Source organism: Ascidiella aspersa, chromosome 7 (assembly GCF_963924565.1).
Source record: "Ascidiella aspersa chromosome 7, kaAscAspe10.2, whole genome shotgun sequence".
NCBI classification, from domain to species: domain Eukaryota; kingdom Metazoa; phylum Chordata; class Ascidiacea; order Phlebobranchia; family Ascidiidae; genus Ascidiella; species Ascidiella aspersa.
The window spans coordinates 6352548-6380052 of record NC_139453.1 but is presented as its reverse complement, the minus strand read 5'-3'; the positions used below and the strand labels follow the sequence as shown (position 1 = coordinate 6380052).

Below are 27505 nucleotides of genomic sequence, written 5' to 3'. Positions count from 1 at the left end.
GAAGGAGGCCTATCCTTACTACGTTAATTATCTGTGATAAGTGCTTTATATTCACCTGATAAAATATCCATAATACAAAAAATTAGAATCGGCTCCTTATGAACTGAAAAAAAAAAACGTGTTCGATTTGTACGAGCTACAAACCTACTAAACCCAAACGGATTGAACCATGAATATTTTGGTTTATTTAAGATTTCACTTGTAGTAAAAATGATTTTGGCATAAGCGATATTTTCAATATTATTCTTTGTGGTTAATTTTATGATTGAACTTTGTACGGTGCATTATTGAAAATATTAATCACTAACTTTTGGATAAAATAACTGTCTTTAGTTTATTTAACATTACATAAAAGTTTAAGATTACCGCCAATACACAGACAACTAAACAATTTAGGGGGTTACATTCGTCTCTGTTATTGTTATTCTGATCTCTATGTTGTTTATGTAAATGTCATGCATGATTAACCAAACACGCTTCAGTTTTACCATTAATAATTTTTTGCAGAAGCATTGCAATTTAGCAAAAAGATATGCACGCGTATTGCGTAATATTGGTCACTCACATTTACTTTAAATTTACTCACTTGTGTGCGATGTAATCTGCCACAGAATGCTGGCTGGCCTGATGGATAATGATTTGGCACATCACGACTGTTAGCCGACAAAAATATATGATGGCCCAACGAAGTTTTCAAACATTTTGCAACAATATATTTTAAAAGTACTACTCTTTCTGAAAAAAACAAGCAAAAAAAATTTGGTGCTGGTCTAGAATCCTACCACAACGCTTATTTGGGACTTTTGGGTTATAATACTTGACCTACCCTCACCAAACACTAACCGACTCCCAACCCAAATATTGTGTGTTGCTTTAATAATTTGTAACGTGTGGCCAGAATTGCGCTGGTCTACAATCCTACCACAGTGTGATTATTTAATAACATTTCTTAACCAACCCTAATATTGTTTGTTGTAGTGGGATTCTAGACCAACACCCCGATTTTTTCCTTAGAAAAGTCACAGAACAAACTACAGAGTTTCCAAACATTTGCAAAAATATATTTTAAAATTTACCTACTTCTGAGAATAACAAGCAAAAATAATTCAGAACAGAATTCCAAACAGAATTTGGACAAGTTTTTGCACCATTACATAAACAATTGCCAAACATTTGGTGGCTCAGAAAAATATAAAATTCTCCCTGAGTGGTGAATTCTTGAGCTGAAACAAGAGCTGAAAATATTTTTTGAAAAAGGGATCCTATATAAACTTTATATATTTTACAAGAAAAATTAAAAAATTATACCAGGTGTAGCAGATCCCAGTTTGATTCCTATTAATTCAGGATTCTAACTTAAGACAATAAAATGTTTAAAATGTTTTTTATTGAAAAAGTTTCTAAAATGAAATATAATATTTGCATTTAACTGTGCCAGCAAACAAAAAACACCTTACTGTTTTCAAGGTGTTGCCACAGCTATAGGTTATTGTATTTTGAAGTTAAAAATGGCACAGGTTTGAAGGCTGCACAGAAAATTAGCGGTGATCACAGGTGCAGCCAGTGGTATCGAAAAGGCAATTTGCGAACGATTTCTGGCCGAAGGTTCCAAAGTAATAATGGTTGATTGGAATCAAGAAAATCCCAAAGACACCTACCAGAAACTGGATACCAAATATAAAAGCAGCGTTTCAATGACTCACTGCGATGTTTCAACTGACAACGTCTGAGGCTTTTTCAAGTACACACTACCAATTCAAACAGAATTATAAATCTTCTAGTCAATTGTGCTGGTGGTGGAACTATAGCTCCTGTTGTTGATACTACCACTTCTACATTTAATCATATAGTCGGAATTAACCTGAACGGCGTCTGACTTAAGCTTGGAAAGAACAAAGATGCAACAGGCGCAAATATCGTTAACATCTCTAGCATGGCGGGAAAACTAGGAATGGAAAATGCCTCGCCCTACGCTGCCGCTCCACCAAGTCAACATGCATTGAGATCACTAAGTATGGTGTCAGATGCAATGCCATCTTGCCAGGATTTATTGATACTCCTATCTTAGCTTCCCTCGACAAAGAAATTATTGACCTTGGCAAGCATTTGATTCCAATGAGGCGATTTGGAAAGCCCGTCGAAGTTGCTAATGTTTGTTTGCTTCTGGCAAGCGATGAAAGCTCTTACGTCAACGGAGCGTCACTTGAAATTACTGGTGGTTTTATGCCTTAAATGTTTTTATAGTTAAGAGTGGAAATTGTCATCCTCAATTCTTCATCAGTTTGTTGAACTGTTTTCTTATGTGCAATTAAACCTATTACAATTAGAAGATTAAATCAATTGCAGCTTAGCATACTTCAATTTTCTTTGTGTTTCATATTGACTTTTATCAGACTTGTTTGTAACAATTTTAAAGTAAAATTATTTTAATACTGTTTGCTGATTTAATGGGATTGCCAAATATTTCATTCAAATATTTTCTTTATACCTCACTAATACACAGTGTTGTAAACAAGTCATTTTGAAATGACCCAGTCAAGTCATTCGGAAAATAACTTAAGTACAAGTCAAGTCTTTTTGAATAAATAACAAGTCAAGTCCCAGTCCAAGTCATCGGTTGCCCAAGTCAAGCCCAATCAAGCCATAATTAGAGCAAGTCAACTTCAAGTCCAGCCCTTGTCAAAAAAATAAAACTTTAAATTATGAAAACCGGCAAACTCCTAAGATTATTATGAGAAACTAACAAGCAAATTCTTTTATGTACAAAGATTGGGCTAAATAACGCAATTTTATAATTAGTTGCTTAATTAAAACAATTTATTTTAACCCAAGTCATTTGCCCAAAAGACAAGTCATTTGACTTAAGTCATTACAACACGGCTAATTCAACATTTAACAACTTAAAAAAATTCATAACAAGGAAATTTATGATATTAGGTTTTAAAAAATAAGTGCACCAAGCAAAGTAGCCATACATGTATGTATGGTAAGTTTTATAATTATTAACAAGAATCTTGCTTTTTTCCAGTATAAAAAATGGCACAAGTTGGTAGGTTAAACGGAAAAGTGGCTGTAGTTACTGGAGCTGCAAGTGGCATTGGAAAAGCTGTTTGCGAACGCTTTCTGGCAGAAGGTTCCAGAGTTATGATGGTGGATCGCAATCAAGAAACACTTGAAGATTCTTACCAAAAACTGAATGATAAATATAATCACAATGTGGCCATGCTGCAGTGCAACGTGGTTAAAGAAACTGCAGCTTCTGAAACATTTTCTACAACCAAATCTCATTTCGGACAGAATTGCAATGTCCTAATCAATTCTGCTGGTGGCGGACGTGACTCCTCAATTGTCAAAACCACCACGTCTGATTTTGATTTTGTGGTGGGTTTGAACCTAAACAGCGTGTTCAACTTTACTAAGGAATTTCTGCAGCGACTGGAGCTTGGAAGCGACAAGAAAAGCGCAGACGCCAGTATCGTGAACATCGCCAGCCTAGCTGGAAAAATGGGAATGAGTCATCTTTCTAGTTACGCTGCTGCTAAAGCTGGAGTGGTTGCTTTTACCAAGTCAACTTGCATTGAGACGGCCAGGTTCGGCGTCAGGTGCAATGCTGTACTGCCTGGTTTCATTGAAACACCAATCCTCGATGGCATTAATAAGGCCTATCTTGAGGCCAGTTTGCAAATGAATCCGATGCAGCGTTTTGGAAAACCTGTTGAAGTTGCGAATGCTTGCTTGTTTCTTGCAAGTGATGAAAGTTCTTATGTAAATGGAGCGTCGCTTGAAATCACTGGTGGCTTAATGGCATGAAAATCAACGCTCATGATTTAGCAAATCATATTTTCCAAAAACTTATTTCTAATGTATGGCGTACATCTTTTAATGCATAGTAATATTATATGTAATCCATTCAATCAGATTTTATATTTGTAATTACTTGTTTATTTATTGGTTTCTATGCAAAGTGTTAGTGCCAAATGTTTCACAATTCTATTGAATAATTCTAATATTTATCTTATTTCTAATCTTTTGTTTTTTGCGTAGGTCAATTGTTTTGCGTTCAAGTTTAGAACATGGAGATTGTTGAAGTAGATAGAATCGTATCAGGTATTGTGCTCTACGAGGTATTCAAGTATTTAAAATACTCAACCTTGATAAGGGTGAGCGAGGTCTGCAAACAATGGAATGAAGTGGCCTCAAGCAATGAAATCTGGAAACCGCAGTGTAAATACTTCTGGCTAGTTGACAAATTGCAAACCAAAAACTCCTGGAAAGAGGAATTCCAGGAAATTTACAAGGAAAATGGAAAATACATTGGTGTTTATCGCCAGGTATGCATTAATAATTATCTTCAAAAAAATAAAAAAATTTTAGTTGAATTATCTGTTTTAACAAGGCTTATTTGTTCACTTTTTATGGACTTAAACAAGTCCGCTGTTCCCTGATCGCAATATCCTCAGAATACATGTGTAGGTACACGGTTAAGAGTGAAATAAATAAATGGAAAGCAAAATTAAACAACCGACATTTGGTCGCAATGATAACCATTACATAAACACATCTATCAATACCTTATAGTTAGCAACCATGTTTCAATCACTCCAATTTCTTTTTTTATAGTTTCACTTATTTTCCTTGCAGGTTAAAGGTGCATGGAACAGCATTGAAACATGGTACAGAGACAATTGTATGTTGGAGCAAATTGATTTGCAGTGCAGCGCCACGGAAGAAGAACTCGAGGAATTTGAAAATCTGCACAGAATTAAACTACCATTGGACCTGAGGCTGTCATATAAAATACACAAAGGGCAGAACTGTGGAATTCCTCTTTTAGGCCACCTGTATGATCAGACTGATTTGGGCGATGACCGCTTTGTTCGGAACTTTTTGCTTCCTTTGGAAGATGTCAGTATTTTGTATCATGAAACCAGTCAGATCCACATAACAAGTTCCTTTAAACGGGAAATAGTTTTTGACTTTGTGCAACTTTTAGACGAAAACCGTACCTCGGGTAAAAATCTAGTTTTGGCAGTTTCTTTATTTAAAGGAGCAGACTTGTTTCTTGTTGCAGAGTCGTTTGGTCAATGGTTGGCAGATTTTTCTGCAAAGCTGACCTCAAACTCTTACTTTTTACTTGATGGTAAGCTTATGGTGTATGATGCCTGTACCGAGGTTAAAGCGACCACTGGGCACATCACAGTAACAGTCAGGTGGGCTTTTGGTCCATGCTATAAAAACCAAGCCAGATATGACTATTTTATATCAATGGAAATGGCGGCGGATGCCCCTAAGGAGCATTCCTGCAAATTGGAGAGCAGATTTTGGCAAGTTACCGATGATTTCACCCACGAAACTGAAACAATTTCCGGTAGTGGAGTTGTTGGTGAATACCCTGTGATGACACCGGGGGCCAAGTATTGCTGGCAGAGTATGACCTGCTTCAAAGATAGCGGCTCTATGAAGGGTCACTTTGTGATGTATCGCCTAAATGATCCTGAGTTTAAGTTTAACGTTTTATGTCCGGAATTTAAAATGTACAGACCATGGAAAAAGTACTCACATTAAATCAATGTGTTAATGACGTTAGTTTTACGAATAATTTCTACTACCTTTTCTACACTTAAAATTGTTTTTCTATTTACTTTATTGCTATCTTTGTGTCAAGTATTGTCAACATTTTTTACGACATAATAACAACTATGCCTGAGAATTGATTTTTACCTGACATATGAGAATAGTGAGGTTAAAGAAGGTAAATTAACTTTAGATGTTTATGTAAGCCTAACATTAGATTGTATTGCGGATTTAACTGTGTTTTGTTACTTCTTGTTGTTAACAGATGCTGAATCGGTAAGACAGATAGACATACCTAATTAAATTAGATAAACATACCTAGTTAAAAAGGTCTAATTATATAAACATAAAATGTGTTTCTTAAAAGTGCAGGGTGATTTTCTCAAAGATTCAAGCAGAAAAATTTGTTACAGAAAAACCTAATAATGGAGAAAATAACATTCTAAATCACAGAACAGCGACATCTAGTGTACTTTCAAAATTTATTTAAATAGCTTTAACAGTAAACACAAGTCACAAAATCATGTTTCATTAGGTATTATAGCGTGAACATTAAATTTTATTTTCGCACTTTTTACAAATATAATAGGCTGCTACAACATTTCATTACAAACCTTTTATACAACTTACCAGTTGTGCATGAGATCCTACTACTCCCGAACAACATTGATGTTTTAAAACCAATCTTTTTTTATTTAAAATATAACAGAACGCAAAAGTCAAAACACTAAGCATTTTTATACTAAAATTAGCAATGAACTTGGGATTTGGCTCTGTATGGGTAATTCCCGTGCTTAAAGTCACGTGATCCGTTTGTTATCAGTTTCATCACAACATTGAAATAGAATAAGTATAATAGGTGCAGCGAATAAAGATTGTATATAGTGATGTGTATTAGTTTATAATGTTAAAAAGTTTCCAACTGAGTAGTTGAACTAAATCAGATAGACGTTCATATTTGAGAAAATGCTATTTTTATGTATGATAATTTCAAACCTAAAAATAATTTACAATTTAGAAAAATTAAGTGGCAACTCAATTATAGTTTGGTATGTTAATAATTTACTTTGAATGATTTTAAAGTTGATACACCGTTTATGATTAAAAATGTTTAACGTTTTTTGGTTATCTACCAATAAAGAACTCAACGGAATACTATTTTATTCTATGTGTAGATTGATTGTACATTTACTATTAATTATAATTAGTCAAGATGTGAATGCTGTTCTGTGGAAAATTGTAAAATAGTTATATAGGTACAACTCAATGCATTTTTATTTAACAGAAAAGAAGTTGAATCATGCAAACAATGAATGAAACTTAAAATATGTACACCACAACTAAAATTAAACTTATGACTGACCACAATTTTTAAACAAAATCTAACAAAACAATAACTACTTTGGCATAACCTACAAAAATCAAAATGTGCTTCTATACATAACAAATATTCTGTATATCATGCACAAAACACAATTTATTGTACCACTAGAAAATAAAATAATCATTTTACTGCAGACCCTTAATTAACAAACTTTCCGGTTGGGACAAATCAAGATCTGACATTTCGATAAACTCATTGCACGCATTTTCGGTAATTTGTTGATTCCCACGAAAATCGATTTCAATAACTCGCTGAAGAGTCATCGGATTTTCCAAGGCGCCATCTGTGAGCTTATGACAATGCTGAGCAATGATGGTGTGCAGTTTTGACTGTTCTTCTCCCTTTGGATTCAGCAGATGCTTAAAACATTCGTCAGTTATTTGACAAAAGCTAAGGTTTAGAGTTTTTAGATATGGGAGTGTGCTGACAATTAGCTTAACTCCAGCGTTTGTGATATCTGTCCCGGCAAGCGAAAGCTCTTCGCAAAACTGGAGTCTTGTGTTTTTCAGTTCTTGTCCAGGTCTGGCGTCATTCGCAGTAGACAAGAGCTGCTTGAGATGCGAATCGGTAAATCCTGTCGTCCAAGACAGATCCAGGAGTCTCAATGGAGGACAAGAAGCGGTTGCTAAGGCAGCTGCAGCCGCCCAAGAACATCGCACCAGAGTCAGTTCACGGATTGCTGGAGATCTTTCAAGAAGCCAGAGTAACTGGCGATAGGTAATGTTGGTTTGCGAGAGATTAAGAATCTTCGGAGCCCTTCGCACAAGTGTTGGCAGAAGGATGCTGTTAACTTTCTTGTTTGTAAGATCTACTTTTTCCCAAAATTTTGGCAAGGCACACCACCTTAGAAAGTCCTTGCACACGCACATGCATTTTATCAGCGTTGTTTGCGGTAGATATTGAAACACGCTCATCCATGCCTTTTCGCTCAAATCAGGATTATCCTGTTGAGTTGGAAGGGGTTCTGGTGGCCTCACAGCGTATTTCGAAAGCTCGTTGATGGAAACTCGGGACACAAAGATGCGTGGAACAGCCGGTCGAGACGGTGGTGATATTTCTTCCTCTTCCATAAGACTTATGTCCGTTTCTACTTTGGTTATTTTTACCGGCGTTTCAAATTCATTTGAACCAACCCGCTTTTTACCTCGCTTGTTTGGTTTTGGGGTTGGCGTTGGTGTCTGTGGAGTGTCAGGTGGTGTTGGCTGACTTGTCACATCTGGGATGGGTTCGTCTTTAACTGTTGAGGGTAGAATCGGATTCACGCAGCGTCTTAAAATACAGGTTTGCTTCATGGTACCAGGCCCTCCATATTTACGCATATCTTTGCAAAACACGCACTCCATGCAATCGCCTCTTTGACACGCTTCGCATTGCTTGCAACGCACTCTTCGTACACGCATCCCGCTTGGTGTTTTCTTTTGCGATGGCGTCGATGTACTGTACAAGCGGGGTTTCTTAGGCAACTTAGCAAAATCCATTTTTTTTACAACTGGCCAGAAGGCTTTTGCTTTTCCTGTAATTGCAAGTTCGAAATCGTCACCTGAATGATGGTCCAGCAATGTTTTTCCTGCTTGAAGCAACTCTTCAGGTCTAATTATGCCATCTGGGACACACTTTTTATTTCTTGGTAAATACTCCAGTGTTTCTATCATTTTCTGCAACCCCTTGTATTCGAAAGGAGTGAGGTGAACATACTCTTTGTTCTCTTTTTCTTCGCCGTGATTCTTTGATCCCTGTCCAAGCATATTTTCACCTTGAAATTCATCATCGAGAAAAGTGTTTCCAGTCAAGCAGTGAACGTACCTTTCGAGAGCATACCACAGGACTTCGGAGAAAAATGGAAACCGGAATCTGTTAGGCACATGCAGCCTCTCTTCTATTTGCGCAATCCGTAGCTGCATTGGAATATTGAAAGAATGCAAGAAGTTACCACCGAAAACAATAGAATCAAGTGGTGTGTAGACTGCATGAATCCAGCCGCTAGGTATAATTAAAGAATTGCCAGCTTCAAGTTCAAGTCTTTGGCATTTCGAAACCATGTCGCCGAAGAAAATGTCACCCTGGTTGCCAGACATTGTCCACCTTTCATAAAGTCCAAGATTTTCGTTATTTGGCTCTATCAGCCAGAATATTTTTCCGCCCTTAAGGATGTGATACCAAACCGAGGTGCCACCAAAGTCTATGTGAAAGTCAGTGTAGCATCCAGCCACCGACATCAGGCAGTACTTCTGCACTTTGGGGTACTTCATGTGCTGCAGCTTGTTGGTTTGCTCGATCTGGGTCATCTTTAGGTGCTGTGGCCAAACCAGGTCGATCCAGTCCAAGCAGTCGATGACCTTTGGCCTCTGAACAAAGGATTCCAGGCGTGACTGCGAGAATTCCAGGGAAATGACGTTGTAGATGTGTCTCCTGTCTTTACCCTCAAAGTAGTGTTCAAAGTCACGCATGGACATCTCCAGTGCTCTTTGTGTCTTGCATTCCATCACGTCAACCATCCTTCTACCCCCAACCAAAGCTCGCACATTGGATACGCTGAAGGTAGAACTGTCAGGGACAGTCAGTCCTGGAAAAAAGTATAAAAAATTAATTGTTTTGAAGCGATATTTAACAAATTACCAAAAATTTTAAAAAAGTTGCAATTACTCGAGAACAGTATTATTTTATTTACAGCCATATATTTATCTATTTTGCACAAATAGTTTTGTAGTTTATACCATAAATAATCTTATAGTTTTTCTATTCTCAGGATTTTAATTTTTTAATCATAAAGATTACACATTACCAAACTACAATTCTCTTAAAATAACACCAATTTAATTGTTAAATTATAATGAATGTCAAACAAACAAACGCGCTATCGTGTTTGCAACAACAACAGCAGCACAACCCACCCAGGCCGTCTTTGACTTTGATCCTTATCGGGTTGGTCAGGCCGAGCTTCTGAATGCGCTCGAACGTCATTTCGGAGCCTTCCAGTTCCAGCACGCATTCTGCGTCGTACTTCGGGTTCTTGAGCTTATCCTGAACGTCGTAGGTCCGCTTGCCGTCAATCTCGTCCATAACGGCGTCATCGTCGTCATAAACCGGCACGGTTTTGTGACGCAAATATCGGTCGCTCATTACGGCGATGCTCTTTGCACACTCGTGGTTTAAACGTCAGAGTTTTGGCTGTGTTTTCAGCAAACTGTAAGCCACCTATTGCTATACGCTTAGTTATATTACATATAGGCTGTGGATACAGAAAACGAGAGTCAGTTACGGCCGAGCAATCCTAAACGTCAACACTACGCAAAACTTGCAAACGCGCAGTGCGTGGCTACTAAGGAGAAAATACCTGCCGTCAATTCAACTTATCACACACTGCTGTCAGTTAATGGTTTTTCACTTTGCTGGAAATCATTTTTTAATAGAACACTCTCAACATCATATATGATGCCTGGATTTAAGGCTTTTTACACTTTCATTTAAGACCAAATATTATGTTTTTAAAAATTCCAATATTCAAAATGGCTGGCCGACTTGCAGCTATTTACAATGTCAAACATGAAAAAACGTCTTTTTAAATGAACTTACACACCAAAATACCAGCTTCATGTGATTACAAAAATACTGTAATATTTCAATTGCTAAGCTATATTTGTTGTGACCTGATTTTGATAAAAAATACCTTGTGAAACGTCTGTGGTTTGCAAATGTGTCAGCCTATATACCAAATTGCTGTTACTCACTGGATTCGTGTTTACAATTGCTATTTTCCATTCAAAACTATTCAAAAGGTGAAATACAAGAAAATCATTATTAGGCTATTTATACTACAATACCATACTGAAATGTCAAAAACTGCCCAAAAATATATATTGCGATTGACTCATAGTTGACATACACATGGTAATACAGCCGTCAATCAAAGAGCTGCCTTCGCCGGGTTAAAATAAGGTTTCTTGCTTTTTCTCTCTCCAAGTTAGCTTTTTTAAAACCAGTAGATGGTATTTTTTAAATGCAATAACTAAATTGTTTTGAATTTTTGTTTCTTGAGGTTTAATTCTAAATCTGGTTGACGAAAACACTGTAAGGCTGCAACTGCTGATCAAAAATCGCGCATAAAAATTCGCGTTCGGGCTGTGCATATTGCCAAAAATGAAAAACTAAAATGGTTTTAATTTTAAATGAACAATTAGCAACTATTTTAAGTGACTGAACCAAAATTTTTAATATGATATTAGATTTTGTTGTCAAAATTTTACATGTTGGGTCGCGAGTCATTCTGACATGGCAACTAGTCGATGAAAAATCGTGTTTCTAAAGTGCAAAAGTTTCTTAATATATTGAAGTAAAATTATTTTGTAAAACGAGTATACTTCATAAAACTGTAAAAACATATTAAAATTGTTTGTGGTTAGAAAAAGGGCCTAAAACGTTATTTGGACGGTTCGTTTCCACTTTTGTGATTGCATGAATCGGATTTTGATTGAGATTGTTTTATTTTTCTAGCTTTATATTGATCGAAAATTAAATTTTAATTTTTGCATTATGAATTTCAATTAAAATCAATAATTTTAGAAGAAAGCTATAGTTGTCGTTTGTTATTTTATGGTGTTTTTTTCATATTTGCGAAGACGCGATGTGCACGTTCAAGTTTTGAACGGGCCTGTTAAGGCGGGAAATTTGTGCGGGTTGCTTTTTGAATAACTAAATTCTACGAAAGGATTTGCGTGCAAAATGAACCACTGAAAGCACAAAAGTTCAACCCAACATGCAAAAAGGTTAAAATATTCGGCGGCGAGGCAAAATGTTTGGCGTGGCTCTTTGTTCATTTGCGATGCGCCTTAAACTCACACGGATTCGAGCGCATTTTTCATATGGCGAAACTGAAAATAACCAGTTGTTATTTTGAAAATATTAATGAAACACGTCAACAAAGTGAGCTTCATAACATTTAAACACGTGATACTTTTCGTTGTTGCTAGCCTGGAATGAAAACATTTCAAAAATGGCGGTTTGTCCTACATTTCACCGGAAAAAATGGCTGATAATTCCGTCTCTCAAACCAGCTAAGAGCTAGTATCTCTTATCAAAAAGTTTTCACACTCAATTACCACATTGTCAAATCGGCGTGTGTCACGTAGGCTATTTTCAAATGATGACGTCAATTCGGGGAGATTACCTTTTAGAAAGCAACTTACAAACAATACATTTTTCGTATAATTATAACATATATATATTGTATTTTACTGTAACTGAAGAGAAAATCCCTGTCGATATTTCACCTTCACATGGGATACATTGCTGTCAGTTTATGGATTTTCACTTGCTGGGAACACTTTTTTTTTAACAAAAACACTCTCAAAAGTATATAGGATGGCTGGTTTTAAAACATTTTACACTTTTGCTAAAGACCAAATAATCTATTCCTAGAAAATATTATTCATCAAATTAGATGGCCGTGTAGACATTTACATAGTGTCAAACATGAATAACCGTATTTGAAAGAACTTCACACCAAAAAAATAGCTATATGTCTTCAAAAAATTGAATGTGTAGAACTGTAGGTACTTAAATTATTTGTTGTTACATGATTTGTCCTAAATTACTTTCGAAAAAACGTTTGCGGTTTGCAAATGTGTCAGCCTACAATTTCAAACTGCTTTTACCTCTTGTCATTCGTTTTTAAAATTAGTTTTTAAACTCCAAACTGGACTACTCAAAAGGCAGTATGTAAACCTATATATATAAAGCTACTGCACATGATAAATTGACCAAACGCTAACTTTATACCAACAAACTGACAGAAAATGACTTGCGATTGACTAACATACACAAAGTCTGACATAGCCGTCAATCAAAGAGCTAACTTCGCTTGGTGTAAACAAGATTTCATTCCTAATCTCTCACCAAGTTAACGTTTCCAAAACCTGTAGAAGGTAAATTTTATGTAAAGCTACTTAAACAGGTTAGAGATATTGTTTCTTGAGGTTAATTTCTAAATCTTGTTGACGAAAACACAATATGGCTGCAACTGATAATCAAAATCGCGCATAAAAATTTGCGTTGGGCCTTGATGTATTGACAAATATCAAAAACTGAAAACTGTTTTAAACTCTTATAAAATATTGGCTTCTATTTTATCTGGTGATACTAAAATATTAACCGAAATATCAGGTTTTCCTGCCGAAATTTTACATGTTGGGTCGTGAGTGATTCTGAGTTAGGAAAACATGAAATGGAAAGTCTTGGTTTTAAAGCACAAAAGTGTCGTTATTTGAGAAAGTAAATATACTTACAAAAATATATACTTAAAAAACAATTAAACAATTATTTAACTGTTTGTAAAGGGGAAAGGGCTAAATGGCGATTTTCTCATTTTGTTTTCACTACCAGGTAAACGACTTTTTATTTTGATATTTTTCCAGCCTCATGTCGTCAAAGTTTATATAAAAATGTTATCTTTTGGAGTTTAACTTGAAGTATTTTGTTGTTAAAGAAATATATAGGTGTATTTGATTATTTTATGGCATTTTTGTTAATCGCGGAAACGCGATATTGAATTTTTTATTTGACCTGTTATCGTGGCTATTTTTTGCGGGTAGCGTTATAAATAGCCAAAATATAAAAAGGATTCACGTGCAAACTGAAGCGTTCAACGAACTCCAGTACGACCCAACAAGCAAAATGGAAAACGTTATTCGGCGGCGAGGCAAAATATTTGGCGTGACATTTTGTTCTTTGTCGACGCGACTTAAACTCACACGGATTCGGCCGTTTTTTGTCATGAACTAAACTTGAAAATACAAAGTTGTTTTATGTGAAATTTTGTCACATACCCCGACACTGTTGGCATTGTAACATTTCAAAACATGTTGTTTTTTGCGGTTGTTAACATTGAATGCATACATTTTAGAAAAAACGCGTTTTTTACCTTTAAAAAGATAGAAGACACTGGTAATGCCGGTTTTTGTTACCAGCACATATTTCTTAGCTCAACGTTTTTCAAAACAGGTTACGACATTATTTACATGATCGGTGTCACGTAGGTTTTTTGAAATGATGACGTCAATTTGGGGAGATACCCTATTGCGAAGCAACTTACAAACATATTATTTTCAATTTATAAAAATTTTGGGGCAGAAATATTGGCTTACGGAAGCAAATTGAACAAATTTTGTATAAGCTGGGCTGCGGACTAGTACTTAGGACATATAATTTGCCGGTATCGGGCCTCGAGTAATTGGAGTAAGTAACTAATCACTACGGATTTGCATTGATTACACCTAAAGGTAGTTTTAAATCAATATGCTTGTGCCTTATTTCGTGGACTGCAGGTTAAAAACGACATTCTTTCAATTTCCCAATACTTGTTGGCAGGCGTGGTTCTTGGAATTTATTTGTTTGGGGGGCCGTGACATTTTTTTCAGAGATCACGTCTCACATAGTTACGTCATTTCGTAACATCATAAGGATACGTTAAAATGTGACGTCACAAAGTTACTTCTTATCGAGACGTCAAAAAAATTAACCGTATGCATACTACCCAGTTCGTTTATTTGGCTAAAGTTTTACATTGGACAGGTGTTGACGAGTAATCGATTTGCGCAAACTGCAAAACGACTTTATATCGTTTAAGTTGCCCAAACTTCTATTTCCTATGTTGCGATAGGCAGTGTTTTTTTAAGTTGTTTTGGGGGACCGAAACGGCCCCTCAAATTTCCAGCGATTTCCCAAATTTTGGACTTGCAACTTTTTGGTATTTAAATGAAACACTTGCGGTCTCTTGAAACTACTTGGCGGTCACCCAAACCAAACCTTAAAAAACCCTGACGATAGGGCAGTGGTCGGCAAACTGCGAGCCGCGAGTTACTTTTGAATATATAGCTTAGTCATATAGTTGTGGGCCGCGTGATACGTTCGATGTACTTTCTGGTGTGGCATAAAAAAGTTAAATTGGCTGAGTTCGTAAAGGCCCGCGTGCCAAGAGTGCCTGTCGAGCTATATTTTTTGCCAACTTTAACTTTATGCAAACGAAAAAAAACGCGTTTTTATATTCTTCGTTTTTTGTCATCACAGTGTTTTGGGCATCAAGGCGCCGTCTATAATATTTCAACTAAAATCAAATATCCTGAATCCGACAGTGTTTGGTGGCGGTTTTACGTAGTGGGCCATCAATAGCTCTGAAAAGAGTACTTTGGATTGCGACAAAAAAGTTTGCCGACCACTGTGATAGGGCGTACGCCTTTGGGCAAAAACATTTTTTTAATGGGCTAAGACATTCTAGCAACATAATAGGAATTTTTAATAATTAAAATTTGGATGGAGAATGTTTTGTACCTGATCGAAAAATAAACATCTAACCACAACTCTCAATGCTAATTCTTATTAAAAGTAAGTAGATTCCGGCGCACTACGGCTCTCATTCAGTTAGAAAATTAAAACTGCTCGAAGTTTGTTTGGAGATTTGACTACAGTAAATGAGTGTTTTATTAAGTATTAAATGTCACATATTGCAGTGGATTAGACAACAAAGAAATGCGTTTTTAGGCGAAAATGTTTTCTGAAAACGCAGTAAATAAACTGAATTCGAGTGTTTAATTAACTTTTTAACAAAAATTTTCAAACGGTGTTTAAATCGTTTTAAAAGCGTAAACGCCAATAGTTTGGAGAAGGTCAAAATTTTTTGATGTACATAACACTTAAAATTCAACAATTTACAGGTCATTGCAATTTGGCGGAAAAAAACAAAAAAAAAATCACAGCTTTTTTGCAAAATCTTGCAGCAAGGAAAGGATCATCTTTCGCTTAAACCTGGCCGCCTCGTTAATGAGCTGTTCTGCGAAAGCGCCTTTGGCGTCTTTGGTGGCTTTAACGTCCTTGAGCAGTTTCCTGATTTCATCAGTCTGCAATCCAGGCCTCCGTATCAGCTTGACTATTTGCCTGCGCTTTGAATCGAGCAGTTTGGCTTCGGATGGCAGCTCCGAGTCGGTGGTCGTCCATTCTTGCGAAGAGGAAATTTGCTCCGGATTTTTATCGGCTTTATCCAGCGACCTTTCAGAGCCAACGTCGGAGATCTCGCTTTCGCTTGAACTGTGAACCGGTGAGGAATCGGTGAATCCGCTGTCGTACTCCGTCGGAGTTTGGAAAGCTGGGTTCTCCACTTTTTCCTCCAAAATTGGGGCCAACTTTACGGCGGGCTTCTGGTCTTCCACCGGTGGCTTCTTATCCTTCAAAGATCGATGAAAATCGCCTCTCATCCTTGGATGCGGACTCGATGGCCTTTTTCTCTTGCTCGGAGGACCGGAGTGATCTCCTTGAGTCTTCCTCTTGCCTGTGGGACCGGATGCAGACGGGCCGTCGTAATCTTCAGTTTCGTCGATCATAATCCCCTTTTCCTTTGCCAACTTGAACGGGTTTCCGAAGGTGTGCTGTCTCCTGGGTACATCAGGGTTGGCCTCACGTAGTGGGACCGCAAGGTTTTTAACGTAGTCTTGGTAGTTCCCCATTTGCGCAATGGGCTGGTTGTGGATCCCGGCCCTGTCCTGCAGCCTTATCCTCATGGTGTTGGCGAGCTGTTCAAGACCACCGCCGTTATTTCCGTTGTTTGACGACTGGACGACCTGTCGAAAATTGACGGCCATGTTGTGTACTTGCTGCAGGAGACGGTCTCTGGGAATGTCGAAGGGGTTGTGGAAATCTCGCGTCAAGAACTTCTGCCGTGTGTGCTCGCCAATTCGGAAACCTGCAAACTCGTCGACCTCCACTCGCTTGTATGGGCTTCTGCTATCTCCAATGTCCGACAGCAGCTTCTGGAAATTGTAATGCGCAGCTACCGAAAACGAATTGGTTCTTGGCTTGAGCAGAACTCCTGTGCGATTGCTGTTGACATCTGCTGAAGTGGTGTTAAACCTCTCTGCTGTAGTTTTGGTTTGTTCCTTTAGCTTTTTCAGGTATATGTTCACAGAGTAGCTTAACCCGGTTCCAAAAGCTTCTGGTATCAACGCATGAGCACCAATTTGCTTGAGTGATTTTCTCAGTGGGGTCACATAGTAATGTGGCACCGTTTTAAGGTAGTCCTCAAACTGTCTTCTCCAGTCTGGTGCTGGTTTCATTTTCTGTTTGATTAGCTGATCAATGAGAGGCAACAACACAGGGTAATTGTAGGGCATCACGAACAAGTTGACGCTGGTGAGACTTGAACTTGCTTTCAGATAGCCACAAGGGTGAAATAAGTTTGTCTGTTTGCCACTATTTTCCACATATACCTGCCAACAGATATGGGCGTTTTTCTGCTCCAAAAGAATCTGGGTTAATGGGGAAGGCTCAAGCTCATACTTGTCATAGGGGAAGTTAGGCAAAAGAAGGGGCTCAACATTGTCACAAATAAACTTCAACACAGGGTGGGCACTTCTAGGGGGAAGGGTAGGGGCATTTTGATCCGGAAAGTAGGACTCTGGAAGAGGCCAATGTCCAATTGGCATTCCACTTTTTGGAGATGGGCGCACGTAAATCATTCTGTGTAGGGAGTGCCAGGAAAGTGGCTCGTTCGGATTAACTTTGCTCTCCTCCGAGCCCGAGGTCTTCAGGGTCACATCATCTTTGCTACGATCTGACTTCTCAAAGTGGACGACGACGCCGGATTGAACTTTCTGCACCAACGAGTCGAGGCATTGAAGCAGGGTTTTCTGCGTTTTAATGCAGTAAGATCTGCCTCCTGTCACTTCGCACATTAAACTTATCGGCGAGCGGTCGGTCGGAACGCTTCCCAGCTGTTCCGGCTCGTAAGTCGCTGTAGCGGGGAGCCGGAGTACCAACGAGAAAAGCCTTTGGTCCCACCTGAAGGGTTCCTTTGTAAGCTCGGAGCCGGGGAGTAAGTTGGACATGGGCAGATGCAGGTCGTCGAACACCGAGGAGCGATTGCTTAGTTTTCCGCCGTCTGTGATTGCGATGATAATCGATGGTTCAAGGTAAAATGGACTCCTGCCGTGTCCGTAGGTATCGATACACGAAAGATGACGGTTGATGCTTAGAAGGTCAAATGAGAGCTTTAGCGCATGTCCCAAAGTCGTGATGCCATCGGCTGTTATATTTTTCAGTCGATTTAAGGTGAAGGTATGATTTTGACAATCTTTCCAACCGGACTTAATTGCTGTGTTGCCTTCATCCAATGTCACAAGCATATACTTATCGGTTCTATTTGATCTTTGCTTGACAAAGGTTTCAACAGCACTCTTTGCTACGTCCAGGAGCGTTGTTCCCATGTAGCATCTCTGATTCATGGACGCAGAATTGTCAATGAGAAACACTATTGTCTGCATTGTGCACTTTTGGACAATATTTAGCAATCACCTATATCAACAAAATATAGGTAAAGGGTTATCATGGTCAAATTAAAAAACAGTTTAATGCACCTTTTTAGATTTTGTACATAGATTTTTCAACAACAGAACATGTATGTCATGGAGGTCAGCCACTGTACTAATTTTGTACCCTCAGTTTTTGTTGTCGCATTAAGTCTACTCCCCTGCAGTGTGCAAGACTTGTGCATGTGTTTCTCGCGTTGGTGTTTCGCTAGCATCCCTAAGGCGCAGTAATTTTTGGTTTACGTTGGTTGAAATGGTGATTGCATTCTGCACCCTATAGAAGCTTGCATATGTTTTGTTCTTTTATACTACTTTACTTCTACACCCATGAGCAATAAACCTAATGTATATAAACATATATATTTATATATATAAAAATCTTATTTATACGCTATACATTGTACATCTGTTTTATTGCGGCAAAATATAGAATAAGGCTGGTTAATATTCTAGTTTACCAAAAATAAAGTGTTGTAAACAAGTCAATTTGAAATGACTGTTTAATTCGAGTCATTTAAAAAAATAGCTTATGTCAAGTCAAGTCTTCTACAAAAACAAAACAAAGTCTAGTCCCAGTCAAGACATTACCTGCCCAAGTTAAGAAGTCTAAATAAGTTAATTTTAAGCCATAAATTGATAAAATATTTAATTAAAACAAATAATTTCAAGAGAACTTATTAATCAGAATGACTTACATGCAAGTCATGTCATTTGTTCACAGGACTTAAGTTAAAACTCTGGCCTGCGGCCCAGATGTTGTTTGAAATTTGTTGCATATACATAAGTTGCTGACCCCTGGCTTAAACATCAAATTAAAAATCATGCTTACCCTGTTTGAATATCATTTTCCCCCAAAACCCACCACTGACATTATGCAACATTATTACAATGTGTTAAAAAAAAATATTTAAAAAAACTTTGACAGCAGATGTTGAGGTTTAATTTGTATAATTTATAAGAGGTGTACAATGTAAATTTATTTATGTTTAGGTAATGAAATAAAAATTCACTACAAAGACAGCAAGTTGTGAACAAATGTTCTATTAAGTATTTTTGGCATAAGGGCTTAGCTAGTCTGACACTCCACGCCAAGAGCTTGGGTGTGCAACATCACACTTTCAAGTGTACAAGTGTGCAAACAGGGTTTTATGTACAGCTGAAGTGTTTTTTGCCCTGTTTGCATTCCAGCCCTAAGCTGCCAAACATCTTTGCCATGGATTACTTGGCCATAACCACGCAAGTGAGGTTATTAGCCTTGAATATCACTGGCCTAGTGGATTTACAATGAAAAATGACCCTTTCTAGCATATATACCGCAACATTTTGGCAAACATTTTAGTTAAAAAAACAGTTGGTGTGAATCTTTGGTGGTCACAAACTATGGAATGCAGTCATATTTTAAGCTTACTCGGCCATAAAGATTTATATCTTGAAAGTATGGCAAATTTTAACCAGACTTTTGTTGTAATGTGTAGGAAATAAGGGACCTGACTACCAAACTTTTAAATTCAAAGTATGGTACCCGATCCATTTTCCAAATGGAAAAATGAGCCAGTACCCTGAGTTTGATGAATGGCTATAGAATTACTTTTTAACCAAGACGTACCTACTTCTGCACATTATTTGGTTTAGGTTGTGAGTTAGTGTTTGGGTGAGTCAAGTATTATTATATCCATTATCTAATATTATTCCTTAACCTACCCAAACCCTAACCCACACCTTAACCCATAATATTGTTTGTTGTGGTAGCATTCAGACCAGTGCCAAAGTTTCAATACCGTAAATGTTCTAAGTATGGCAGATCTTGACGAGATCTCGGGGGTGCACAGCCAAAACAATGGGGTAACATGGTGCACCTAAGGTCAAATGTGCAACCCGCAACTATAATATGTGGGAAAACCAGATACCTATTCTTTTTTTAAGGGTGCATGTCTAGTGTTTTGAAAAAAATGCATGTGCATTTGTCAGACTTTCCATAGTAAACAACAACAACACCATTAAATTACAAAAGTCTGAAATTATATAAGTTCGATAAACAGGCGAAAAATTATGCATTTTCGCAACTTTAAAATTAGAAGGCCATTAAACATGTGAAAAAAATTGTTTGAGGTGTTGATTATTGTCAAATTACAATTCAGTGAACGGGCGAAGGATGTGCCAGGCATCTTTCTAAATATTTTATCGCTTAAACCAGTGGTTCCAAGGGGGGCGCAACCCTTAAGTGGTTACCTGTTCGGCCTCCTGGTATTTCATAAAGTAAAAAATTAACAAGCAAACGGAATAAGATTCAAAAGTTTAGCAGTGTAAGGACCAAGAACAAAAAGTTGTGTGCGGTTGTTTTAGTGAACCAGTTGTGTTTATGAATCAAGTATAGCTTCAGTCAACTAGTAAAATGTCATAAAAATCTTAATGTGTCCAATGGAGCCGTAACTTTCGATTGCTAGAACATACTTTGGGCGAAAATCTGCGACATTTATGCCAAATTAAAAAAAAATCTCAAATATGACCATTTAATTTTTTTTTAATCAAAATTAAGGATTGCCTAAGTTTAAACTAAATCGGTTGGCGAGAGCAAACAGGTTGGGAACCGCTGGCACTGGTTTAAACGTTTTATCGTCGTACTTTTTGGGACTTTGTCAATAGCACGATATTTTCATGAAACCCATTCATGCGTAACTTCAATCCTGACAACCAGTTCATAGACATTAAAAGTTGTTTACATTTGGCAATTCACGATTTCAACATTGCGCGTTTTAAATCCATCCTTATGAATCTGTTTAATTTATACGTTACATTCGGGACCTGTTTCGTTAATTTATAATTCAAGGTATTTCAAATTATGATAAAATAACGTTAAAACCTAAACACAAGGAAACATGACGTCATCGCCATCACATGACCGCTGTTTTCAATTTTGTAAAGTGTTTTTCCAATGCGGAACTTGAAAATTGCGTGGGCGTTATTTTCTTTTTGCAAACGGTTTTGTTTTTAAACGCTTTCTGAATGCAAATATTCAAGTTTTATTTAATGCTAGACATGCGTGAGTTCGTTAATTTACGTATAGCTATATATAAAAAAATAATAATAATATTTGACAATACAACGTGTTATTGTCCTATTAATTTCCTTAATTGTAAAGTTGTTTATTTTTCAGACGTATTTGTAAGTTGTATATGTATTTTGGTCCCTGAGTAGGGTAAAAAACTAGAATAAAAATCAACAAAAAATGGGTTGCTGTTCTGCATCACTCAAATGTCTTCTTTTTACACTTAACATCTTCTTCTGGGTAAGTTTTAACCATTTTTTGCAATGCTATTTGATTAGGCATTATTTCAAATATGTTTTAAATTTTGGTGTGCAAACCGAATAAAATATTTCTCCAAATAATTTTAAAAGATTGCTATGTACCAGTCTGCATTGTATGGCAGGTCAGGTGCACCAATCTTTTTCTAAATAAATTTGTGTGAATTTGTATATTGCATGATTAAAAATAAAGGTAAATCGTGGTAGGATTTCTAACCTAAGGTTTGCAAAAAACATGATTCCAAACTTTTACTTGGGTTAGGGTGTGGATTAGCATTGGGCTTGGGTAGGTCAAGTGATATTAATACTAAACCCACCCATAGCCAAACGCTAACCTGCACCGTAACCCAAATATTTGCGTATTAATCATATAATTGTTAAATGCTATGGTAGGATTCAAAACCAGCGTCTAAGTAGCATTTTAGATATTAACCACCTGTTGACCTAAATCTGCTCACAGTGTAACAGATCTGTTTTGTTTTCTGCAGGCTGCTGCTGCCTTTATGATGTACGCAGGGATAGTTTACATCAAGTCGAACGATGGTAGTTTTGCACAAGTCAGTGCACGACCGGCGATTATTCTTATTTGTTCCGCATCGGTGCTTTTTGTTGGTGGAATCATCGGCTGCCTTGGAGCTATTTGTGAAAAGAAAACTTGCCTCGGATTGGTAAGCGATATTTTAATTTTAAAATTTGTTTATAAATGCAAATTAGTTGATTTAATATTTATGTTGCACAAAATTGTATCAGCTGCAACTAAATCATAAAGACCTAATGTTCTCGTTTAAACAAAGCCGATTAGATCTGAGTTCCCAGGGGGCAGTGAAAGACCGTTAGGTACATCGAGTCAGCTGCCCCATTGGTAGTGGTTCTATTCGCATTAAAAAATGTTTTAAGGAATGAATCTCATATAAACTACATAGGAAGGTCGACAAGACGTAAATACATAATACCTTACTGCATACAAAAAAGAAAACAAATATAAATACACAGTACACATTACTACACTTAAGAGCTAAAAAAATCGCAATGTACCAACCGATTGGACAATTAAGGGGCATTTTGGGGACATTTTACACAATAAGACCTAAAAGGTGACAATATCTAAAGCAGAATAATCTATAGTATTATAGCAGGGATGTCCAACATTTTATTATAGTGGGCCGCATTGACACTTGAAATAATTAAATAGTCCGCAGAACCTATTAAGTTTCAAGATTAAGTATTGGCCTTTAGATTTATTACTACTTGGAAGTGAAAATGACTAGCGGGCCGCATAAAAATTTCAGGCGGGCGCAGGTTGGATATCCCTGTATTATATATAGCATAAAGACCAACAACATAATAGAGCCAAATACGCAGTAATATCCACAAGTGAATAAGTAGTAAATCGTCTGAATAGGACCTTACCAGTTGGTATGCTTCATAAATTTATCGCGATACAGTGTAAGAGGGCATATATACAACCTTTTTCCTAATTTCAAACCCCACTCGATAAGCACATCACTTGGATTTAGACATTGTTATGACTATTAGGTATTAGTCATATTTTGGTCTCATTACAAACTGTATTTTATTCCGATGTTGAAGTTGTTTGGTCTTATGGCTGGAGTTCGTAAAGTCACATTTAGTGGAAAATTTTAGTCACCATTCTGAAAAACAAAAGTCAGCGTTGAACCTATAATCTAATCTGAGTAACTTTATTCCAATATTTTGCTTCTACTTGCAGTACTTGGTGTTCCTTGTCTCTGTGCTAATCGTCCAAGCCTCGCTCTCTGGAATTCTGCTGGCCAACAAAAGCAAGACCAGTGATTCTTTCGACGACTTTGTGTGGAAGCAATTTGAGCAGTATGGAAACGAAACGGTTCCCGTCAACACAACGGATGACGTCGTGTTCAACGCAACTGCTTTCGTCGATCTCATTCAAACTGACGTGAGTTTGTAAACTTTGTTATCTTTTTTTACTTAATTTTTTATCATTCTGTGTGTTTTTACACAGTATTTCTAAATTTCACTAAGTTGCCAAAAAGCAAGATTGTTTCGTCTAGGTAGTTTAGTTAAAATTTTAGCTCTAACATAATACTTTTTAGTTAAAATAAATGTATTTCAATATTTTCCAAATAGTTCCTATGATGTGATTATTTGTCTGCAAACTTGCCCATTAAAAATATACATTTTAAAGCATGAAATATTGTTACAAGAAGAACAAAGTGAAAGTACTTCAATGCCACTTTGCTTTGTTGACCTAGCAGTGTCAATGTATTCCTTAATAACATTTTTTAAGATTTAACAAAAAATGGAAAATCAGTTTTCAGAAACATCTTTCGTCAATTTAAAAAAAACACAACTAATTGCAAACATACAAGAGAAAACACGCAAACCAATTTCTGCTTAAGTGAAAGACTCTACAAGCTTACATAAACCGTTTTTTTTCTTTACATAAAACCAGAACAATTTGCTTTTAACCAATTTGTTTTTTCTATTTTTTTTCAATAAAATTTGGATTCTATTACTAGTAACCTTTCTTCAATAAATGTTTTATCTTTTAAATTAAATAACAATAGTAACAAATGGCAGTATATAAATCTGAGCACACCAGGGTTTACTTAATTCCTGAAACCGTTTCTGTCTAGTTGGAATGCTGCGGATTTCATAACTACACCGACTGGTTCAACACAGAATGGGGAAAGAATGGCAGCATGGTCCCAACCACATGTTGCAATGACACAGCCACGCCTAACAATGCTACCTGCACTGGAAAAACTGATAAAGTGAACATCAAATACATTTACACAAAGGTATACTTTGACTTTTTTCTTAGGGAGCGATATTAATAAGTTGATTTCTTTAAGAATTTTTTCTTTTTTTAAATATTTTTGTTGTTCAATTTATTTGGATATAAAATGTATAATGCAAAAATCCCTTAAAAACGATTGATATAATTCTAAGATTCTATCTGTGAAAAATCAAAGTTCTATAGACTGTGAAAAATCTACCAATGTATTTGTCATAACAACAACAAACTCCAGAAAACACCCATGTTAATTATCAGCTTTTAGGTGCCACAAATTTAATTAGCTGCTTTTTCCCAATTGCCCTGTATATGTAATCTATAATAATTATTTAAAAGACAACGTATGTTTGTGTCTGCTATGCCACAAATCTATTCAGAACTTGTTTCTAATTTACTAAATATTTTTTTCATGTTGACAAAAGCATTTTATAGAATATACGTGTGATGCGTTTTGTTCAACAGGGAATAAGATGTAATGGAACAGTTGTGTTCAGACAGTGCATAACTCAGTACATATAGTCAAATTAAATTTGGTGATGTTAATTTTACATGTTAACTCTATTTGTTTAATGTTCTAGGGCTGCAAGAAACCATTGGATAAGGCCTTCCACTTTGCCTTTGACTTCATGTCCTATTCGGCGCTGGCTTTGGCTGTATTTATCGTAAGTCAAAATCACTATATTCATAAGCATAACATAATTTGAATGGAAACAGGAAATTGTCGTTGTGGCTACAGGGTCTTTTGCCTGAGTTGGATAAACCTGTTGTCACATGATTTTTTTGGTGTTCTATTTTTGATTTTGTGCAATAAAGTTGCTTTCAAAATCCAAATTACATTTAAGTTTTGTAAATTTCGCCAAATTTACCTGAGCCCACATTTTTGTATGCTGGTTGCTTTATCCTAACTGTTTCAGCTGAAGCCATTTTGCATATTAAATTGTTTTAGTGTAACATTAAACTATCTACCTTTTCACCTATGCCAATTAAGGAGGTCATTCAGAAACTAAAAATGGAGATGCAATGCTTTAGGGGCAATATTTCAAAGTTTAAAATGGCTGGCTGGCATATGAGCAAGCGTATTATAAATAGTGCTACCTTTACTACAAATATTCTGGTAGAGGCAAAAAACATTTTTTCTAGTCTAGAACCTAATTATGTATCGTCTGAATTTACTGTTAAAGAAACTGTAAACAATAAAATTGTGGGGGAATTTAAAAATAGTCGAGTGTGTCATGTAAAACTTGGTATACCTTTGTCCACTTCCCCGTCGTAAAAGCATACACTATACGGCACAAAAACAAAATGGAGTACTTGGTGTAATAATTCAGAAAAGGGTGTAACCTAAACCGTTAAAACCACTAGTTGAATTGGAAATTTATAACAGGTCACATTGCGCTGTTAAAAATGGTATGTTGTTAAACTTATCGTAAAACTTTTTTATCATGTTTTCAGTTGCTGGGCGTTCTCATTGTGCTTGGCTTCCTTTGCATGAACAAGGATCAAGGTTTTGGATATTCTCGAATGAACCCACAGTACACAGCCTGAGGAATTTTCCAGAAGGGCTTGATATGTAGGCGTGTGCGTGTCTTGTTCGATATCCTTAATGATGAACCTTCACTGTTTGCTGTTTTCTTTTTCTTTTCTATTGTAAATAGAGGCCCTTTTTGGGCGATTACTTATTTGTTTTCCGGCGTAGCATATACTTCTAAGTGACTGGTAAACGCACGACCCAATTTGGATAATGAGGAAATAGCCTGGAAATAACCCTTAATGTCTATATTTTTCGTTGCTGTAACAAATAGAGGAAATGAGGCATTCAGTCGATAAGCTGTACGGAAAAAATTGTCCAAACCCGGCATTGTACATTTATTAGTAATTAATTTCCCATAGGAGGCCAAAATTTTAGGCAATTAGTTTGTTTAACAAGTTTCAACATGTAAACAAAACTGGATAATACGCAGATCGCTTTGTCAAGTTTCATAGGGAAATCCTGCATTGCCACCAACTAAACTGAACCGCGCCAACATTAATTTTAAAGGTGTTGCAAATCCCCAACAGTTGTTGTGTATGTTCTTGTAAGTTCAAATAGTGTTTATATGTACATACTTGTTAGTGTGTGTGCCGTAACGCAATTTGCTAAAAGTCTGCGCGAGGAGCAATTAACCCTTTTTTAAACAACTAAACAAATGCCGGTACCTATTAACCCTTCGTTGCGTAAGTATGCAAAACTTGAATGGTTTCGTTTAGTAATTCATATTTGACCCACATCTCAGTTTAACCAGGCAATGTGATATTTTTTTCTATAAAATCTCGACGACATATACTACGTGACGCATTTAAGTAGTTGTTTTGTTGTAATACTTGCTATATGAACGATTTACGATAATATAATCGTAAATATGTCAAAAATTGCACGACAACAAATACTAACTATATAATTTCGACTGATATCCGTAAAATGCTGAAACCGTCGAAAATCCAGCTTAGTTATGTTTTGCACATAGGCTCTCGTTTAATGTTAAAATATTACATTGCTAAACAAACATACACAAGACATTCGTAATTTCTTTTTTTCACCCTTCCACTTCGCTTGTATAGCTACCGTTTTTTCTCTTCGCACCTGCTTCGTCAATACTGTGGCCGCATCCCAGAAAAAAAAATAAAAGACCACCTTTTGAAGTCAATAAAAATACCAATTAAAACAAGTTTGTTTCAACTGGGTTTTATATATTTAAGCTCTGCAAGTTTTATAGTTAAAAATAACATTAGGTTGGTATGAATGGTTGCCATATCGTAGCCAATAAATTATAAACCAGTGGTCAGATAAACCTTGCAGAGTATTTTGCGAATTCGCTGCACATCGCCCCTACAAAGGTAAAATACGGGTTATATATTGTCGGATGCAAATTCAAACTAAATTTTGACTTTGGTCGGCCTGTTATCAATAAAACTATATTGGCCCCAGCCTTTCGAGGCAAAAAGCGAATTTGCCTTTGTTTGTCGCAGAATGCGTGTGCCAGGCGTGCACAAGACGTGCATGCCGTACGGAGTGCGACAACGAAAATACACGTACTAAAATGATACGGTTGTAGAACTCCATGA

At 36.6% G+C, this 27505-nt stretch overlaps 4 protein-coding genes across 4 annotated transcripts; 2 read left to right on the top strand and 2 right to left on the bottom strand.

Annotated features, from left to right (window-relative positions):
• Positions 1-4073: 4073 nt before the first annotated feature.
• LOC146137451 (F-box only protein 3-like) lies at positions 4074-5708 on the top strand. Its single transcript, XM_083393294.1, has 2 exons — positions 4074-4331; positions 4642-5708. Exons 1-2 carry the CDS (start codon positions 4074-4076, stop codon positions 5563-5565), a joined length of 1182 nt encoding a protein of 393 aa, XP_083249420.1. The 3' UTR covers positions 5566-5708.
• A 1103-nt stretch (positions 5709-6811) lies between these two features.
• Positions 6812-10161, bottom strand: LOC146137450 (lysine-specific demethylase 2A-like). Its single transcript, XM_083393261.1, has 2 exons — positions 9850-10161; positions 6812-9521 (listed from the first exon to the last, which is right to left on the bottom strand). The coding sequence occupies exons 1-2, from the start codon at positions 10076-10078 to the stop codon at positions 7084-7086; spliced, it is 2667 nt and encodes an 888-aa protein (XP_083249387.1). The 5' UTR covers positions 10079-10161; the 3' UTR covers positions 6812-7083.
• A 5251-nt stretch (positions 10162-15412) lies between these two features.
• Positions 15413-18266, bottom strand: LOC146137449 (integrator complex subunit 6-like). The gene has a single exon (XM_083393262.1). The coding sequence runs from the start codon at positions 18259-18261 to the stop codon at positions 15700-15702; it is 2562 nt and encodes an 853-aa protein (XP_083249388.1). The 5' UTR covers positions 18262-18266; the 3' UTR covers positions 15413-15699.
• A 3192-nt stretch (positions 18267-21458) lies between these two features.
• On the top strand, positions 21459-27119 carry LOC146137448 (tetraspanin-3-like). The gene is made up of 6 exons (XM_083393602.1): positions 21459-21592; positions 22098-22277; positions 23339-23542; positions 24243-24407; positions 24982-25065; positions 25856-27119. The coding sequence occupies exons 1-6, from the start codon at positions 21533-21535 to the stop codon at positions 25946-25948; spliced, it is 786 nt and encodes a 261-aa protein (XP_083249728.1). The 5' UTR covers positions 21459-21532; the 3' UTR covers positions 25949-27119.
• The last annotated feature ends 386 nt before the right edge of the window (positions 27120-27505 follow it).